The sequence below is a fragment of the Carassius carassius genome, chromosome 12, assembly GCF_963082965.1.
Source record: "Carassius carassius chromosome 12, fCarCar2.1, whole genome shotgun sequence".
Taxonomy (NCBI): Eukaryota; Metazoa; Chordata; class Actinopteri; order Cypriniformes; family Cyprinidae; genus Carassius; species Carassius carassius.
The window spans coordinates 14,410,790-14,430,638 of NC_081766.1; the positions used below are offsets into that span (position 1 = coordinate 14,410,790).

At 37.5% G+C, this 19,849-nt stretch overlaps 1 protein-coding gene across 1 annotated transcript; it reads right to left on the reverse strand.

Annotated features, from left to right (window-relative positions):
• Positions 1–128: 128 nt before the first annotated feature.
• LOC132154887 (potassium voltage-gated channel subfamily B member 2-like) lies at positions 129–18,718 on the reverse strand. The gene is made up of 3 exons (XM_059563609.1): positions 18,212–18,718; positions 15,687–16,353; positions 129–3,740 (listed from the first exon to the last, which is right to left on the reverse strand). The coding sequence occupies exons 2-3, from the start codon at positions 16,260–16,262 to the stop codon at positions 1,836–1,838; spliced, it is 2,481 nt and encodes an 826-aa protein (XP_059419592.1). The 5' UTR covers positions 16,263–16,353; positions 18,212–18,718; the 3' UTR covers positions 129–1,835.
• Positions 18,719–19,849: the final 1,131 nt, after the last annotated feature.

Here is a 19,849-nt window from a genome sequence, read left to right on the forward strand (position 1 = left end):
AAAGTCTCAACTGCACTGAAAAGATGGTGCATCGGTGTCCCCTAATCACAACCATTCTCACTTTTTAAACAACTTGAGGGGGTTGAAGGGCTACTGGTGTTTTAACTTTGAAGAACACGCTTGCAAAGTCCTGTACAAACATTTATTTAATGGTCGTTCTAGGTATTTGGAACAATGCAGTTACTATTTCAAAGAAAAGATGTACAACTATAAACAATGTCACTGATATATCAACTAGGATCCAAACTTAATGAAAAACAATTCATATGCAGAAATTAAAGTCTGTTTTGGAATGTACATACAATAGTAAAGTTGTATTGAACTATGCTCAGTGCTTGTGCAAGTAGATGATTGTTCAGCGCTTTAGTTATGTTCAGTGTTCTGTTCCATTACTTTGATTTGAACCGCAAACAATGATTTTCACATACAGAAACAGGGCTTTCAAGATTACATAAAAAGAAAAAAAAAAACCTGAGAATTTGATTATATTTGCATATTTTACTCTATAAAAAGTAGGACGTTCTGTTCAGACTTGTCTGAACCAAACCAAAGATCTTAACGCCTTCTCATAAATGACTGTTTATGAAAAGGCACAGATTTTAATACTTAAAATAGGTTTTGTGTTCCTGCCTTGTTTTAAAAATCACTTAAGTATGGTTGACAACTTGTGTACCTGTGTTTCTACACACTAAATGAATGTAGCTGATATTGTCTTGAATGTACAGTTACTATACAATTAATACACTCAAGGTTCTGCATGGAGCTTTTGATATCTAATGACCTCTTTGTTACCCGGTCAACTGTATTGCACATCAAGAGAGGAATATTAAAATGACATTCTTTAATGTACAATATTCCCATCCAGTCAAGCTGACATCTTGTAGAAATAAAGTGCCATTTCCTTCATCCAGCAGAGGGCATAGTTGATTTACTATGGCTGTCAGGTTTCCCTCAGCTGATTCTGATTTGAAGGCAACTCAAACAATGATCTTTCCTTACCGTTTTACAGATTCACTGATGTGGAGAGCTGCCCACAGCAGTAACCATGCTAAACTATGTTAAATTATGTATGTATTTTGTATTTTTTTGCAGACTATGGCTCAACTTTAAAATTATGCAAATGGAAACACTTGAACCTGTGTTTCACTGAAACGGACATGCTCATATAGATATCAGAATATTTAGTACTGACTTGTTTTATTTTGGTACGTTTTTTTTCTCTTTTCTATTAATTTCCCAACAGGAAAAAAATGGGATTTGATTTGATCCACATTTGCAGATAGAACTGAAAACTTTGTGTTGCTTCACATATGACTGCTGAGGAGTAATATCAAATGAAGGCATAGTTTGATCAAAAATATTATTTAAAGTCAAATGCTGACTGCCAAATTACGCTGGTAGCACTTTGGTCAGAACTATTAAACAAACCCAACACAAATGTTACAGTGTTGTGAACGCACAACAACTGCTCAGTGGCCTGTAAATGACAATGAACCGTTTGTGGTATCTTATCACAGTTGTCTGAATCGGTCTATGATTCAAAAGATATGTGATTCTGCTAACTAATACTTCACATGGAGGGTCGTACTGTAAAAAAAAAAGATAGAATAATAAGAGTATGATTTGTTTTTTAATGTCCTCCCTCTGTATGAATATCACTAAGCTCTTGAATTTGAGAGCAGACCTTCTCTCTCAGGATCATAAAGTCCATCTTTGCGGCTATGCAGTCCGAAGAAAGACAAAAGGAAATCCCCTTCACTACATCAGTATGCTTTTTTTCTGTCCACATACTCTGATGCATTCGTTCTGTGAACATGTTAATGCAACACATCGCATCACATGCTAGATTCACACGGTGGTGAGCGGCCTCCCTCCCCTGAAGACTTGAGAATATCAGGTGAAAGGAGGTGGTTGTCCACCTTCTGTCCACTTTGAATGTTGTCTTCTACTCCAATGGCACCAACCGTGGAAAATGCACAGTTTTGTGCACTTTTAGGGGAGGTGGGAGTAACTGCGGCTCTATCGACGTGGTTTCTCCCTCTTTGGCTTTCAGAAGACGACAGGCTGAAACCTGGAGAGCTTGTGGCTCCATCTCCTTCAAAGCCTTTCCCTGGAGATCTGGGACTGTGCCGAGGAGAACCCACCGACAGTAATGGGTCAGATACCGGTAGCTTTGGTGTCAGTGTGGCTGCGTCATCCGTCACGACTAAGTGCAAATTGGAAACCGCCTCATCTGCAGATTCGGTAAAGTTCACTTTGAGTCCCTTCGCTTTGACTTGGTTTCCTCGTGGGGGGCTCTGAATGTTTTCATCGCTCGGATCAAAGCTTTGGTTCTCCTCACCCTGTGACATGGCGCTGCTGTCTGACTTGCACTGGACAAACTCATAGAGGCCTTCCTTGATGATCGTGGGCTGCTTTGCTTTCTCAGGAGCCCGTTTCTCCAGGGAGGTGATCTGGCTGAGGTCGAGCGGCGGAGGAGCACGTGGGTGCCTTGTCTGCGCTCCTGCCAAATTTGGCAGTAGCGCGCTTCTCTCTACCTCACTGATGTCTGTGGCACAGCTGGCGAAACTGTCAACGCTGGACAGGCTTCTTATCTCAGTGATGGGTCTCTCTTTGTGTCGTGGTTCACGCTGCACTACCTTCATCTCCATCTCTTCTTCTCTTCCAACAGTGATCGCTTTGGAAGCCGATTGTCCGCTGCTGCTCACGGATGAGGCAGCCGTCATCTGGTTGTACATTTGCTCAAGGGATTTCGCGTTCAGATGCTGAGGGCTTGAAGTAGGTTTGAATAATCGCTCTGGAGAAGCCAACTGACCTATTTCTTGATATTTCGAGTCAGAGTTTGGGTTCTTTGGATAGTTCCAGCGACTGGGTGAAAGATGATTGTCTGCGCCCTTGTCCTCATTCTTTTCTATCACGACATCCAATAGCTCCATATTGCGAGCGAAAGCATCTTTCAGGTTCATCGACACAATGCTCCCGTTCCTCTTGGCCCTCTCAAGTGCTTCTCTTCGTTTGATAGCCTTTTCTTGTCGCTTCTGCTCTTTGTAGAACTCAGAGAAGTTGTTCACAATAATGGGAATGGGCAGAGCAATCACTAACACGCCAGCGATACAACAGAGACCACCCACTATTTTGCCCAAAAGGGTTTGGGGATAGATATCCCCATAGCCTACAGTTGTCATGGTAATTGTTGCCCACCAGAATGAAGCAGGAATACTGGTGAATTTCGTAGCATCTTCATCTTTCTCAGCAAAGAACACCAAACTGGAGAAGATCATGATGCCCATGGCTAAAAACAATATCAGAAGCCCAAGTTCATTATAACTTCTTCTAAGAGTGAACCCAAGAGACTGAAGACCAGTTGAGTGTCTCGCGAGTTTCAGAATTCGCAGGATTCTCATGATCCGGAAGATTTGAACTACCCTGCGCACATTCTGGAACTGGAGGACACTCTTGTTGGATTCGGTGAGGAATATTGTGACGTAATAAGGAAGGATAGCCAGCAGGTCAATCACATTCAGTGGCCCTTTGAAGAACTTCCACTTGTTGGGTGAAGACAAAAATCGCAGAAGGTACTCCATAGTGAACCAGGCGATGCAAATGGCTTCAACATGGGCCAGGTTCGGGTTGTCGTTGGATTGGCCGAATTCATCAGTCACTTGTAACTCCGGCAGGGTGTTCAGTGACAGTGCAATGGTTGAAAGGATGATGAACAGAATTGATATTATGGCCAAAATCTGCAACAGAAAAAAAGAGGAGAGCATTTAGTGACGTAACATAATTTACTCCATATACAAACTCCAAAGTGCCCAAATAATTGTGACCACTGTATCATTCCGAATAAACATAAATCCACATATCAAAATTTACAGTGCTACTTAAGTTTAAGTCAGTGTGTTCAAAAGGACATTCTATAATTGTAAAACTCGTACTCTTTTACATGTGAAATGTAACAGATATTTAAAAGTTCAAAGAAACAGAGACATTTTTGGAGTATATAATAATAATGCAAAGGCCAGTGGGACTAAGAGCAAACAAAATGAGAGACTGAAAGAGACTTATTAGGATAATGTGATCTGCATCGTCTGTTCTCTCATTCTCCTACCGCACATCAATTCACAAATGGCTTTGAACAGCACTTATTGATCAGCTACTTTGTTAGAATATGGAGGTTGTCCTGTGAGTTTATCTAAATCATCTTGCAAGGTAATCAAATAACCCTGATCAGACTGAGTTACTTGGCTATTATATTGCATTTCATCAAATTTGCCTGTTTGCTGCATCACAGGCAGAAGAAACATCACATTCTCACAAAAAAAACAAGCATTAACAATGCAAAACGTGTAAAATGTACGTATGACAAAGTCAATCTGTGAATGCTATCCAGGCATTAGGTCTGCAGAAATGTTGGGATAACGACATTTATCAATGTCAAGAAATTTATTAATTATACTTTAGGAAAAGGTACTACTTGAGTTCCTAAGTTTCAACTGAAAAATTTACATTGATCATGAAATGTTGATAAATTGAGCCTTAACGTGCTTTAAGATTCCTGTATCAATTTTAGGCCTCTTCAAAAATCCTTAAATTATGTGAAATGGTTTCCATGATGCCATCAGCTTCCAGTTACACCACCCGTCTACTTACTTTTCTTACTTTTTTACTTTCATGCTTTAATAAGATGTTTCTTAGAAGGTGCACACTGTATAGTTTATTGTCAAATATTCCAAGTTTTAGGGAACTCATTTAGATTATTGTACTGTCATTACTCCCTTATGAATTCTAATCTCATCCTCAAAAAAAATAATCTGTGATGTACTACAAAAGACAGTGAGCAATAGATCGAGAAACTGTTACTCATTCACTGGAACTGAATTAAGAAGGGATTAATACTGACCCTGGATGAGGAAAAAAACGGCTGACCTTGACAGTGTCCTGTCATTGTGGGAGGTGTAAATACCCTTATGAAAGCAATGTCAAGACACACTTTTACATATTCAGCACATTTTATCAACTTCATGATATTACACCAGAATTAATTTACCCAACAGACAAATGTGAAGTTATATTAAGACCAATCTGAAATGTTCACATTTTAAGACTAATCCAAATTGATCACACTTCCTGAAAATATATGATGCACTAAGGAATAGACGATTTCACCAATTTCACTGTGACGCAATGTGTCAGCCAGCTGTCCTTTAGAATGTAGAATGCTTAATATTACAATGTTTAAGGAAAACTAAAGAGATTACAGGTTGATTCTTCCCTTGTGGGGGGGAGGGGAAAGACTGAGTAACTGCTCCTAACCTTTCTATATCCTTACTATAGATAGAAACTCAATCCTATTACAATTATCCTGAAATGTCCTCCCACACAGACGACAATGTGAACACCTTTCCAAAGGTCCATACAGTTCTCAAACAAGAGTGAAAAATGTTCTGATGCAGTACCAGTAATGATAACATTACATTACAATGAATGCTTTTATAGAGAAGGTTAATTCAAAAGTCTTGGGGGCTTGAAAGATGCAGTGAATGGTTAACCAACAATGGATCTGTCAACTATGCAAGAAAAGCCTATAAAATGGCAAAACTGTAAATGACCTAACCAGCATCTAAACAGAGGAACCTTGCCTGCTACAATGTTATTTCTATAGTAAATCAGAGTGCTTTGTTGTTATCGATTACTCAAGTACTGAGTGCCGCTAGAGCACGTTAAACAACTGGTGAGCCAGGCTAAACAAATGTCGGGGTCAACAGGGAGGCACAATATTTGACATTGTGTAATGCACTAGAAGTATAAGAAAAGGACTCTGAATAGCCATTGCATGACGCAGGGATTGTCCCACCAGGTAGGGTTGAGTAGCATCTGGTCTGACTGCGACCAAGAAACCTAAAGTCCAGTCAGAGGTTGACCCATGGAGAAAAAAAGAAGCTGATTTAATCCCTGGGGAGAGGGTCAGTGAGGTAACTCAGGACGTGTTATATTTCATCCAACTGAAATCCTATTCATTTTGTGTGCTTTTTTTCTTGTAAGAAAATGCTTTAGGAAAATTAGGTAATTTAATCACACTGAATTCTTTTGAACTCTATCTTTCCAACATTACTACATTATAACATATTTTCAGCTATCATACTGAACATGCTGAAAATCTGTCCAGCAGGTGACTGTATACAAGTTCACTGTAAACATTTTTAAAGTTAAAACAATAACTACAAAAAACAAAAACAATAAAAACATAACTCTAAAATCAAAACGAATATGGACTAAAATCATAAAATGCAGTATAAAACATTCAGTGCACATTGGTGGTAATAAAAAAACAAGAATAAACTAACTTTCTAAATGAATAAAATCTTTGTATGCACCTTTCCCTATTTATTATTATCATTTAGCAATATTTAATGTTTTAATAATGTGTTACTGTAAAAGTGTACTTTTTTTGGTAATTCCTCCTTCTGAATAATATTTTTATGACACTTTACACCATTGTATTGTCTTTTAAATTATATGATTTGCCACCCATAAAAATAAATGTAACTTAAATTACAATAACAATTATTACAATTAACAAATATCAACTAACTAATTTTTACCTTGTTTTACTGTTAAAATTACTGAACTTCTTCTATGTATACATGCTACCATTAAAAAGAGCTGCTCGTTTAACTTCTTTGAAATTTTCTAAAAACATTACAGTCACCCTGCTATTATCAGCTGTGACAGACCTTTAACAGCTGATGGAATGGCACTAAAATCAGAGCAATGTTCTGACTTTATGGTGACTTAAAGTCTGAAGGACACAAATTCCCAGCATGATGTGTAGCTGCGGTCAGCTCATTAATCAGTTTCACTGAGGTTCTGGGAAAAACATTTATATCAAGGTATGTCATACAGGCCACAGTTTAATGCCTCTGCTGACACATACAGTAGGGCTGTATTTGTTCTCAACGCAAGAGAGACAGGAGCGATAAGTACTGAAGGAAAAAGGAAGGAGGATTAGTTAAATGTCCTCATCAGTAGATCTGCATAAACGTGATTACATGGGCAGTGATCTCAACACAGGGAGATGTCTGGCATTGGGCCAGGGCTTATGCGTATAGGGAAGCACAGGAACACCAAGAGATCCTTCAAGTCACCTAACCCTAATTTAATTCTGTCTTAGAGAAAGGGTACTACCTTGCTGATGTCACAAAGACTTTTGTTTACATTTGTTTAATGTTTTCTTTCAGGGACATTTAGAATCATTGCTATGTGCTTATTTTATTTTCAGAATGACATTTTAAAATGTTAAACATTTTTCCATGTTTAAGTGCTATAATCAGGTTCCCGGTGCATCTACTAACCCAGAAAACATGAAAAAGGGCAACCTAGTAAACTTTGGTAAGCTTTTCTCTGCAAATAATGTGAACAAACAGGACGCTCAGAATTTACTCCCTTAGTGACATAGGAAGGGCAACTTATTATTATATAACCGCCCCTTAATCTGCACATTTCCACCCATAGTGCTGCTGTCACTTAATACAAGGATCTAATATAAACATGCAATTTCTTTCCTAAGTGTTTGCCTTTACAGACATAACTGACTATGTTTTTGTAACTTATATGTATTTTAACATAAACTTAAGCGCAATAAGATATGAAAGAGAAATACAGTCCTGGCATGAAACTCTGATGGCGCAGTCCAATAGGTCTAACTCAATCTGATGTAATGATATCGTTATCACATGGCACAGCTGATTGGTTCTCTCCAGTATTGGTAGCCAATGAGCTCGCTGCTCAGCATTCAAATATATGACTAGAGCTTGCTGTAGTAGTGCAGCTTGCTTCTGAAACCCTTCACCTTCCCCAGCTCCACCTGTATAGATTTGCTACGAGGTGATTCATGTATGCTATGGGGTTATTTCATGTATGTTATATTTGCAGCAGCAATATTTTTACATGCTCACAGCAGCAGTACATGTTGTGGATGTACTGGCAGTAGCAAGTTTCGGCACTTACTTTGCCGCAGAAGCAGTAGCAGCAGCAGCAGCAGCAGCAGCAGCAGCAGCAGCAACGTAGCAGATCTATTCAGCCAAGACCAAATATACTAACATTGTCATGTACATTACCATGCCAATCCCTCCCAGAATTGTCATGACAGAACTTAATTTACTGCTCATATGTTGTGTGACAGCTGCTTTCTGTACATGTGCTTTGGATGTTTAAACTTATATGGCTTTAAAAAATACTGATTTAAGTTTAAATTATTTGAGTTGTCAATCCATCACAATGTAGAAAACAATCGATAACAAGATGAACACTGCACCAATATTACAGTAACATTGATACTTAAGTAATTTTCTCTACAATTTAACTGCGACACAAGACTGTGCCGTTTGCATTTGTATGAAATGAAAGAGTGAATCTACAGAGTGATACAAGAGACATGACAGTAGCACCAGTTTCATTTAGTGGGATGAGCAGAAAAATCTATAGCATTGCCTTGTATTATGGCAAATATTAGGAAATATCTGACAGGTAGATGGTGCTATAGACCAGAACCGAGAATTGCATGGAACAAATGTAATGCATTAAAACACATAAATCAATTTGTCTTTAGCGTATAATCTTACATGATCTTGTATCCCCTTTCATGGAGTTGCAGTATCTCATATCAAATATGTAGAATTTCAAGAGACTGCAAAACCAACAATGTACATGAGCAGAGTGTGACATTTTTAAACAGTAGAAAAGAATGTAAAGTGAGGGTGAAATGAAACATGAGACAAGTTTAGGTATCTACTAGACTGTGGAGTGGTGCTGGAACATCTGGCATTTATGGTGACTTTGGCCAAATTTTCACTGCCCACAGAATTATTGTCTTGGCATATATATGGAAAAAATGTTTACTGGCTAAACATGAGGATTTTCCTTTTAATCTGCAGGGTGAGGTGGATTTACCTGTATTTCAAAAAGTGGAAAGTTCATGTGTGACAGAGACATAAAATAGAAACATGAGATTTTTACTGCAAGAAAAAATAGATATTTGGTAACGCTGATTCAAGAGCAGCACCATGGACAGCTCCTTACTCTATACACCACTAATACAGCAAACGGCCAGTGATTCAGGAATTAAAGTGTTAAATCCATCTTCTTTTATCTGCGAACCTTGGTCGGATGCTTGAATGACTCAGTAATGTGTTCTCTCAGAAACAATTACAACAGGCCAAGCTTTCAGCTCTTCTGTTTGTTTGTTTGCACAAGCAATGTTGGAGTCTATTGCTTGACAGGCCTTGTTTTCTCTCTGCTGAACTACTTGAGAAACACCTTACTAATGTAAGAGAGATAATGCATTTTTTATAAAATGTAACTTTAACTGTAATGCAGTGTAAAATACAACTCTTCAGAAGACACCTCTATTCCTGAGAGGAAGTGAAGGTTAAATTATTTCTGGAGAACAACTGTTATCATTGCAGCCATGAGAGGAAGAAGAAACTCTGTATGGAAACCCAAGAATGTCTTGATCGATACTGAAAGGTTATTTATAAAAGAATGTCATGGGATCTGTTTGATTGCGTTTTTTTTATAATTTGGAGCTTAACTCCCACATTTGTCAAGTAGCTTTTGCTGAGTAAGAGACACACTATCCTCCTCTATAATGCACAATGGAGTGTCTATGAGCATGCAAAACTAATAGATGTTCCAACATAAATTAAACCAGCTGAACTACAAGATAGTAAGATGACAACTCTGTCTTTGACAATGTCTTTGCATGCACGGGGGTGAGAGGAAGCAGGGGGTTGTGATTATAGTGATTAGTCAATAATGTGGCCCTAATAACTGCTTGTGATTTACAGGCTAGCCCTCAGCCTACCACTTACTCACATGCAAAATATTCAGCCTCACAAGTGGAGCTGGCAGGCAATCTCTACTTAAACACAGTGTACAGCCTGGTATTCAGTGTGTCCAACTGCCACTGACTATTTTTAACACAATCTGCCCAAAAGATATCTGCCCTCATACCAGATCAACAAGAATTTGTCCAACATTTGCCCCCAAAAAAGCATCTGCAGAACGGAAATCACAACGGGGTTCAAGGTGAGGTTGAGCTCAGAGGATAAAACTCTAAGTCTTATCCTACAAGACTGGCAGTGCTCCTGCCCGTGGCAGGGTTTTAGCTCTTGTGGGTTGGGCAGGTGGAGCTAATAGCATGCATTTTGTTGTCACACTGTATGAAAAGCACACAGATTGCCTAAGAAAGAGCATCATTAGCACAACAGCATGAGATCTGATCTGCTTATACAAAATTACTCAATAATGACCTAAACTGATTCTAAAGACACATGACAATAAAAAATAATCCAATTACTTGATCACTGATCCAAAAATCAATATAGATTATAACGTAGAGACAGGAGGAAATCTTATGCATGCCCATACCCTCCGTCAAAATAAATGAAAAATTACTTCAGAAAAATCACTGCACTTTTCATCTGATATTTGTTAAACATTCAGCATTTTAATAACTCTAGTTTTGAATTATGGTCTTATTGACTATTCTGATATAAATGTAATATTCTACCAACATTCTTAGTATTGATCAACCTCACATAAATTATTTTGTCTAGTGACTTTCAGCTTTGTCATGTAAAAGCATAAATTGTTTGTTTAGACTGTTTGGCAGATTTCATACTCATGTGCACCTCGGACATTAAGGTCATACGTGCTACAAAAGTGATAGACACACTACGGATGGACTCGGTAGTTATTGATTGTAGTAGGTCACACTAGATTAGTAATTGGCTTTAACCCTCAATGAAGCTTGAATTACAGGATCTGGGGCCAGTTGCATAAACTTAGGCACCATGTTAAGACTGTGTCTTAAGAACAAGTTTGACAACTAGCAGTCTTACTTTTCCAATACAAATAAGACCAATCTATTCTATACTAAAATAACCTTTTCATAAATGAATTAAAAAAGTTATGACAAGTCTTCAAGATGACTAACTTTTTAAGACTAGTCTAAACAGTTTATGCAACTGGCCCCAGATTGTGTCTAAAGCTTGTAGCAGACATCCACTAATTGGGCTTTTATCCATCACAGATGAATGAAAAGTGGAACTGTAGCTATTTTGTTTGCTCATTACTCCAATTAAAGATAAATCCCTTTAGGTTTCTCAGGGTTAACTACATAATTCTGTGACATTGTGGAGGATGGAAACTCATACATAACATGACAATTACTTTCAATTCAGAGATGTCTGTTCTTATTTGAGGCTATCTCAACTTTGAATTTCATAGTTTTAAACTTTGTCTGAACTCTCACATGGATTTAATAACTGAACTGGAAAAATGTTTTGTCATTTTTTTTCTTGATTTTAACAAAATCTATGAACATATATAGACTTGTTTTATATATATGAAACTTGAATTTTTAATAATCTATTTTAAGATGAAGTGCTCCATCGTTTTAAAAAAAATGGTTGTAATTGTAATTGTAATAAATACCATTAACTTATTTAAAATATAATAAAATTAAATTAAATTCAAAGTATATAGTTACTTAACACATTAAACATTCATCTGTCTCCGTACAGCACACTATTCACATGAAAATAGGTCTCCTTAGTCCATAATAAACATAAAAGGAGATCGATTTACCATCCTTCCTCTGAAAGTTCATTGAAAAAGAATGCCTTTACTGAAGTAGACAAAGGGTGAATTGTTTTAAAATGATTAATGCAATCTCACTATAGTTAATAGAATCTAACAGACTCTTAAAAGAGTACTGGATGTGACCTTTACTCATCTTCACATTTACTTTGTCTGTTGACCTTCATGGATCTTGAAGTGATGGCTGGGAGGGGAATTCACTGGGTATCTCCTTGCACCCAGAGTCTCAGCCAAAACCCAGGCCTCTTTATTTAGTAACAGAACCTCCACAGACAAAGAGCTTTTCCTTCTTTTTCCCTTTCTGCCCCTCTCCCATTCATGCACTTGGTGCAGAGAATTTCCGCTCTATCCACAGAGCTGAGAGAACAGACTATCATGTCATGATCAATTACAGTAAATACACATAAATTATTCACACCACACACATTTCAGATGAACAGTGATCCTATCAAAACAATCTGCAGTGAACACCTCTTTACAGATTATGATACCTGACAAGATGTCTCTCAATATAAAGTATAATTCTTAGCTTTTCGAGATTTATAAAAATTCTATAAAAACCTTAATCTTAAGTAAAATTAATATTTGAGAATTAATTTGAAGTTGCATTAAAATTAAAAACAAGTGTATATTTATGCACTTTAGTTATATATCATGCATTATTTTTCAGGCTGATCTAAGGCACTTAATTTAATATTTTGAGTGGCATGATTTTTTATTTTTAATTTTTAGCCAAAACTATAAAATATTGGTTTGACAACCAAACGAAATTATCAAAACATCTCAAATGAGAGGACGATGAGAGGTAGACAATACAAAATCAATCAAAATCAGTTCCTGAGGTACTAATTACCTTCATCCATTCTTATTCTGTATCATGATGTCTCTTTGCATTGCTTACTAAAGGCTCAGGATGTTTACAGCACAAATGAAGGTGATGTGACAGACGAGCTCTTTAAAGGAGCTCGGCCTGGCCATGTGATGGAAAGGGTTAGAGTCCTCTGACCTTTTAAAAGGACATACACCGCACAAGTCCTCTGAGATAAGTCAACGGGAAACTGGACAGTTAAACAAAACGTAAAAACCCCAATACACCAGATTCCTCACACCTCTGCCAGCACATCAAAACATTTTTTTTCTTTAAGACAAGAAAATGACTGGTTAAAATGTTCATTAAATAGGTTCATGTACCCAGGTGATTCACAATGCTCATCCTGGCATTTTGAAACAACGGAAACAATGTGAAAAACTCAGCATTCCCTGCCGCATTTAATAACTTCCGTAGAGTGGAAAACTGCCTTCACTAATTGATTAACTGCTCTGATGAAACATGTGACCATGTTACACACTGTAGCCATAAGCCAGACAAGCCAGGGCCCTCAGCAGTCTATTTGTAGGAGCAGACTATGTAAATCACCAAAGGAGATTAAGTCCCCATTGCCTCACAGAGAGCAGTATATGCTGACCACTAAACGAGGCACTGTTCGCGTTAAGACCATCCCAACCCATGAAGCAAAACTATTTATTTTCAGTTATTTAATATATTTAAATATATATTGGTAATATGTTATAATGTAACTATATAAATTTTGTTTTTAGCTTCGCAATGCTCTACCACTTGAGCTACAGGAACACTATTGAACACTACTGATATATAGTGCTATGACAAGTCTCAGTTAGCATAAATTCAGTACACGTATCAAGGGCCTTTAAATAATATAATAAATAAAAAGAAAACAGTCAGAATAGAATAAGAATAGAGCAAGCTAGTGTTAGAGGTCTTATTTTATATAACTGTATAATAAATGAAAAGAAAACATAGAATACAAAAAGACTAGTTAGATTTATATATATATAGAATAAAATTTTAAATATATACAAGGGAATGTAATGAAACTTCTCATGCATCAAAGTAAAGTATTACTTGCAATATTCTGCCGCAATCTTCCATCAACTTGCATTGGGAAATACCTACTCAGTAACCCACCAGTCATTTCCTGCTCAAAAGGCAGTGTCCAATAACCAAACCACTGAACCCACAGAAGTGAAGGTGGAGGTCAAGGTTAGGAACCATTTGCCATTAATCTTGCAGCTCGCATGCGATTATTTATGACTGGACCCCTGCAATGTAAAGGGATTTTGCTCTGTCCAAAATAGAAACCAGATCCAAGCATGAAAATCGAAAATTCAGAGTTACATTTATTACCAGATAGTAAAGTGGGGTTTACTGAAGGGAACTGCTTTGTAATTTAATATACCGTTATACATTGTGAGCACACTTCTACCATAGCATCTAAATAGGTTTGTTGCAATCCTGCCAGTTTTTTTTTTTTTTTTTCATCTCAAACCTCCCTCCAGTGAACAGCAGTGATATGATAAACCGAACTAAGTTGAAGGTGATTTCAGTCAATACACAGCTGCCTCTGGCCTGTCAGAACACACATTATAGCCTATAGGTGTAGGCTGAATGGATGCTGTGTGTATGTGCTGACTCACTCAAACGATTGGCTGGCAACAAATCATAGTGGCAGTGACTCAACCTTCATCTTCCTCTCTGAGAGCAGAATGTGCTCGTCCACCTGCCCAGTCCCACTACCACACATAATGCTAATGTAAATCTGTTAAACACAGTTAATGAGAGTGAGAAGATGTACATTGTCCTTTCCGGTCAGGTAACTGTTGTTGACAAGTATGCCCAAGAAAACACGTGGGTGAAGTTTTATTAGATTCTTAGAGTTCACTGAGCTGCATGGCTAGTGGGAATGTTTATGAGTATTACCATCTGTCCTTTCTCTCCTCAAAACTTTCAGTGTGGCATATCCAATCCTGCTCCAAATGTGGAAAGTTAAATCCATGGAATAAAGGACTAATGTGATTTTGTGTGGCATCAAAGATAATATAAATTTAAAACGTAAAAAAATATAAAAAAGGTCAGATATAATCTATAATAATTTTATATATGATCAGCTTAATTAGAATGTTAGTTATCATAATTAAAATGCTGACATCGTAATTATTATCACAATGCAAAATGCAGTTATTATATTATAGTGAGTTTTATCAAACCTAGTTATCAACTTTTTTTATTTCTTTAAAATGCTTTTATTTACTCCCTGGAAAGTCTCTTTTCTCCAGAGCCAAAGGGCAAGAAAAAAATCCTGTACATTAAAGCATTTCACTAATGGCTCTTCTGACTTCTTTCCCTCTCTGTATTCTGGGAAGTAGGCGATCTGTGTATTGGGACTGGGCAGTGAGTGGAGACAAAGCTCTTGAGCTGCTGTGAAAAAGCATTTTAATATTCTCAACACCCTTCTACCAGGACAATCTACTAATGTATAAGAAAATATAATTAGTCAAAACTTACTTAAATTTGCAATGGGAGATATTTAAAGCACCATCTTCACATTTAACAGACCAAGCGGGTGTCTTTGTTTTATAGACTTTTTCTAAATTAAGTAATGCATGCACATATCAGTCATCCATGCAGAATCTTACTACATCGCAAAATACAGAGCAATAGCAAACATCTCGGATGGAAAATACAGCCCAAATAGTTTCACACTTGACATGCAGCACCATAAATCTTCCCTCCAGCAAGCTATATACCACAAAAAATATGCCTCTTCTTTTGTGGCATAAAAGCCTAGGCTAATATGTCAATCACGACAGCCGGGGAAATGCATATTGGATGTGTGCATTTATAAATTCTTCTTTTGGTTTATTTATTTATTTTTTTATCATATCACTGTTTGGTGTCAGTCTCAGAATTTCGCAGTCCAAACTTTAGCCCTGAATTTGCCCCTAGTCATTGTAAGGTGAATTAATAATTCATTTCAAATCTAACCCTCTTCTGTATTTTTTTAAGTGCTGGTTTGTTGATCCAATGTTCTCTCAGATGCTCAAATGGAACATCCTAAGTGGAAATGTCCTAAATTAATTATTAGCATGGCCAATAACGAGATAATTAGTGTGGATATACTCTGATATTTTGTATTGTGTATGTGATGGCCATGTGGTTGCCCTACCTTGGCCGCTACAGAAGAGCTTGGTTTCTCCAGCAAATCCCAGAGCTTCTGCCTTTTGTCTGGACAGCAGCCCGTGTCCACCTGATCTCCTTCCTTCTCCCTGAGAGTTTCAGCCTCTCTCCTCAGCTCTTCATTCATCTGCTCCTTCTTCTGATGGTACCGTGCCTGGCAACACGACTCCAGATAGATCTCATCGATGCCCCAGTAGTCAAGCTCCTGACCAAAAGACAGAGCGCACATCTCTTCCATCATGTGTAGCTTGCCAGTCCGGTAAAAGTTTAAAATGGAGGAAAAGGCACCTGGGTGCCTGTCAAAGAAATACTCATTATCATTTAGACTGTAGTCGTCACAGATCTCCATTAAGGTTTCGTGGGTGTTGCAGTCTCTGAGTTTCCCCAGACGGGTTCGCGGCAGTCGATCCAGGGTTCTCCATAGCACCTCATGGACCAGCCCACCCACATTAATCCGGACTCTTCTGGATCTGGCTTTTGTCCGGATAATGTCGATGGGTTCTGGCGGGAGTGAGCCCTGTGGCCGTGAGACCCTCTGAGCCCCAAAGGTTGCCCTTTCAGTCATGATTGCTACCACTTAAATCTTATGCTAATTCAGATGTCAATCAGGGGTACAATGATGAATCCACCTCAGACAAGGCCCTCCATGGTAGCACCTGAAAAACAAAGATATTTCAGGACACCTTATCATGTAACATATACATAGGCATATGATTAGAAAAAATAAATGTGGATTTCTAAATAAAGCCATTAATATAATAAAAGTATCATTTTATGGAATTCAATGCATTCAGATCTCCAACACTATAATGACCCTATTTATGCTCCAAAAAATTAATGAACCAACAAACTTTGCAGGCTAAAACAAGTCTCCAAAGCACACAGTTTTTAGAATTATGAAAGGAGGAATCTTAACAAGGGCCCTGGACTTAAGTAGTTTTACTGTAATGGGGTCAATGAATTCATGCAGAACATGTCTTTAGATCTGCTGCTGTGTAAGCATGTTTTCAGCTTAGAAATAAAAAGCGTTATAATATTTGTGGGGCTTAAAGAAAAATATGTCTAGGTGGTGTAACTGTCCACAAATCAATAAAAAAAAAGAATAAATACAAGTTCTGAAACATTTTGTTTTAAAATATTCTAAATATTTGATAACATTTTATTCAATAAATCAAAGTTCTTGTGGCATAACTAACTTGCAGGAGACCATTTGTTGTCATGTGACAAGAAAAACAGAGCGTGTCAAGGTCATTAAGTTTTTTTTCATTTTACTTTTACATATTCTGACATTTTCATGTAGAGGCATGTTTTGGAGCAACTTTGAGAAAACCTTTTGATATTTAAACATTTATAATGATATAAGTAAAATCAGCAATAATAAATACATTTAAAAAAAATACAAATTTTGAAAATAGCCTTATATTGTTGTTAATATTATTAAACTTGACATTGCCTTCACATTGATAGTCAAGTTCATGTGTAATAACGTTTTTTTTTTGTCAATTTTGCAAACAAAAATGAAATTTCTAAGAACTTAGCACATTAATGCTATTTCTGTTTTTTTTTATCTTATATAAATTATACAATGACAACTGAAATGTTCTTGTGTATCATTTGGATGTCAAGTAGGCTATACTTTTGGCTCTGAGGACAGACGGTAATGCGATTGAGTATTTAACAATGTCTTGATGATAAATCCCGTAGGACTATTTAGCGGGCATCTCTTTCCTTAAAAGACTTCGTAACAGTCGGCTATTTAAAACTCCCAGCCAGAGAGGGAACTAGCTATATAGGCCAACATTTCATAATGCTGCAGCGCTGCGAGTATCAGAACTATAATGTCCCGTTATGTAGTTTCCATGACTTAAACACACAGCCATAATATATCCGAGGCTTTATACGTTATCCCCACACAAGAAGGTGTGCCCTAATATTACCAACTCGCTCCAATTAGCCTACTGAGGAAAAATTAACTTAATAAGGTGCACGAGACAGGAGAAACAGAAGTTTGTTACACAGCTAAAAATATGATTCTCACAAAATTAAAAACTATTCAGTCTTCCTATCAATTCTTTTCAGGTTTTCCCTTACAAACTTTGCATTTCAAGCTGTTCAGGTACATTCATCACACACTAATCCTTAATCAGGAAGGAAGAGGCTGTTCTTTCCAGTGCACCTGTTTCAGGACAGCTGATCAAACTCTTTTATACACAATGGTTCTTCAGCGGTTCTTAGATGATCAAGAACCACTTTTGCTGGACAAACATCTCGAGGTGAAACTGCATGATATAATAAAGTTCTTGTAAAATAAATTGCATCAAGCAGCAAAGCCCTTTTCTTTATTGTTTGTGTCAGGACTCAGGAGTCTTCTGAGAGTGAAATCTAAATAGCTGGGACACGCTGAGAGCAGCAGAACTATAGTGTCCTAGCATGCCTGTCCGTGGAGTTTACTGTGCCTGGTGCAAACTATCCAAACGACTTCCTTTAAAGCGAATAAAAGCAGCGAAATCTTACCTTCCCGCCGTTCACCTCTTGTTCCTTTACCTCTACAACCAAAAAGAATTAGCTAGCCTTTTATTTCCCGCTCCATCAGCTCAGGGAAGTGAGTCGTCTGTGGTGGCCCTGCTGAAAGGGCGGCAGTTCCTCTCCATTCTGTATGAACTCAATCTCACAAACAACTCGCGCGAATTAAGCACAAAGACGAAGTTTGGAGCAAAAAAAAGAAACTGTTGCTTATTCTCGCCACGAAGCCATGATAAAGTGTTGAAAGTCCAAAGCAGCACGTGTAAAAGACTGTCACGCGCAGCGCTCAGCGGAGCATCGACTGAGCAGGAGTGTTCACGCCGCGCGCTGCATCACAGCCCGGAGGTGAAGCCTAATTGGATTGAGCTGTACATCACCAAGGATAGCAGCAGCATCAGATGCCTCCGTCCCATACAGGAGTCAGTGTCACTGATCTCTAGCTCATAGCAAGTTCAAACGAGGTGGGGACATGACACAATGGAACACGATGATCCACATTTGGAAAAGGCTTAATATAGAGCGTATCAAGGAACCTGATATCATGTGCGTGATCTATCTATCTATCTATCTATCTATCTATCTATCTATCTATCTATCTATCTATCTATCTATCTATCTATCTATCTATCTATCTATCTATCTATCTATCTATCTATCTATCTATCTATCTATCTATCTATCTATCTATCTATCTATCTATCTATCTATGGTATTATCTTCAAAAGCAGGCATTTTCACACTGACCTAAAACTTTATAAAACTAATGACATAGCAAAATCGAAATCCTCTCTGCAGATCGTTAATGAGTTAAACACAAAACCTCTATTATGGCCATTAGTTGTAGCGTGGGGGAAAGTGCTGCATTTTACAGTTTTTCTCGATTGGTTTGGCTCATTTCTTGAAATCGAGATGACATTCTCAAAACCATAAGGTCATTTGGCCAAACAGTCTTACAGTTCTGCTCAACATTATAGCTCACTAGCAAAATCAAATATCTTTCCCCAAACTCTTCTTCCATGCTTCAAAAGCAGATTCCTTTCCCATATAAAAGGTCAGTACAGTCAAAATAGCACAGATCCTTCTCAATTGCCTTGGCACATGTGCATTCATTTAGTGCTTTTGTCAAAGTAACCTGGATGGTTTAGCACAACACCATGGATCCCCTGCAAAAGCTCATATCTCTCCCAAAACAGTTTATCCATGTGTCAAAACTAAATATCCTTCTCATATAAATAGTCAATGCCCCCAAAATGCATTATACCTTTGGCATTGTTTAAGCACTGCAAGTCAAAATGCTTAGACGTTTTGTCACTGAGGCACAGGTCTAGCAACAGAATACCACTATGAATAAAACTAAAAGATTTTACAGTAAAATCAGCCTCCAATAAACCACTCATACTCAAGGAAACTGTAAACATTTTTATTCGTACAAAGAAATGTTAACATTAGAGAACATACTGTGAAAAGAAAACATATACAGGATTCTGTAAATGTGAACAGTTATAAACACAAACAAAAAACAAAAAAAAACTCTAGCCTACCATACTGTAAATAAAGTTTCAGAACTATAGTACAGTAATATTTTCAGTGGTCGCCATTGTCACCCTCTCTTTCCTGGCCACCATCCTC

What these genes read in the sequence shown, in the direction of transcription:
- LOC132154887 (XM_059563609.1), bottom strand. Translation starts at nt 16,262, where the DNA reads ATGACTGAAAGGGCAACCTTTGGGGCTCAGAGGGTCTCACGGCCACAG. An exon ending in GCTCTTCTGTAGCGGCCAAG is followed by an intron (nt 3,741 to 15,686) that starts GTAGGGCAACCA and finishes TTTCTGTTGCAG; the next exon opens with ATTTTGGCCATAATATCAAT.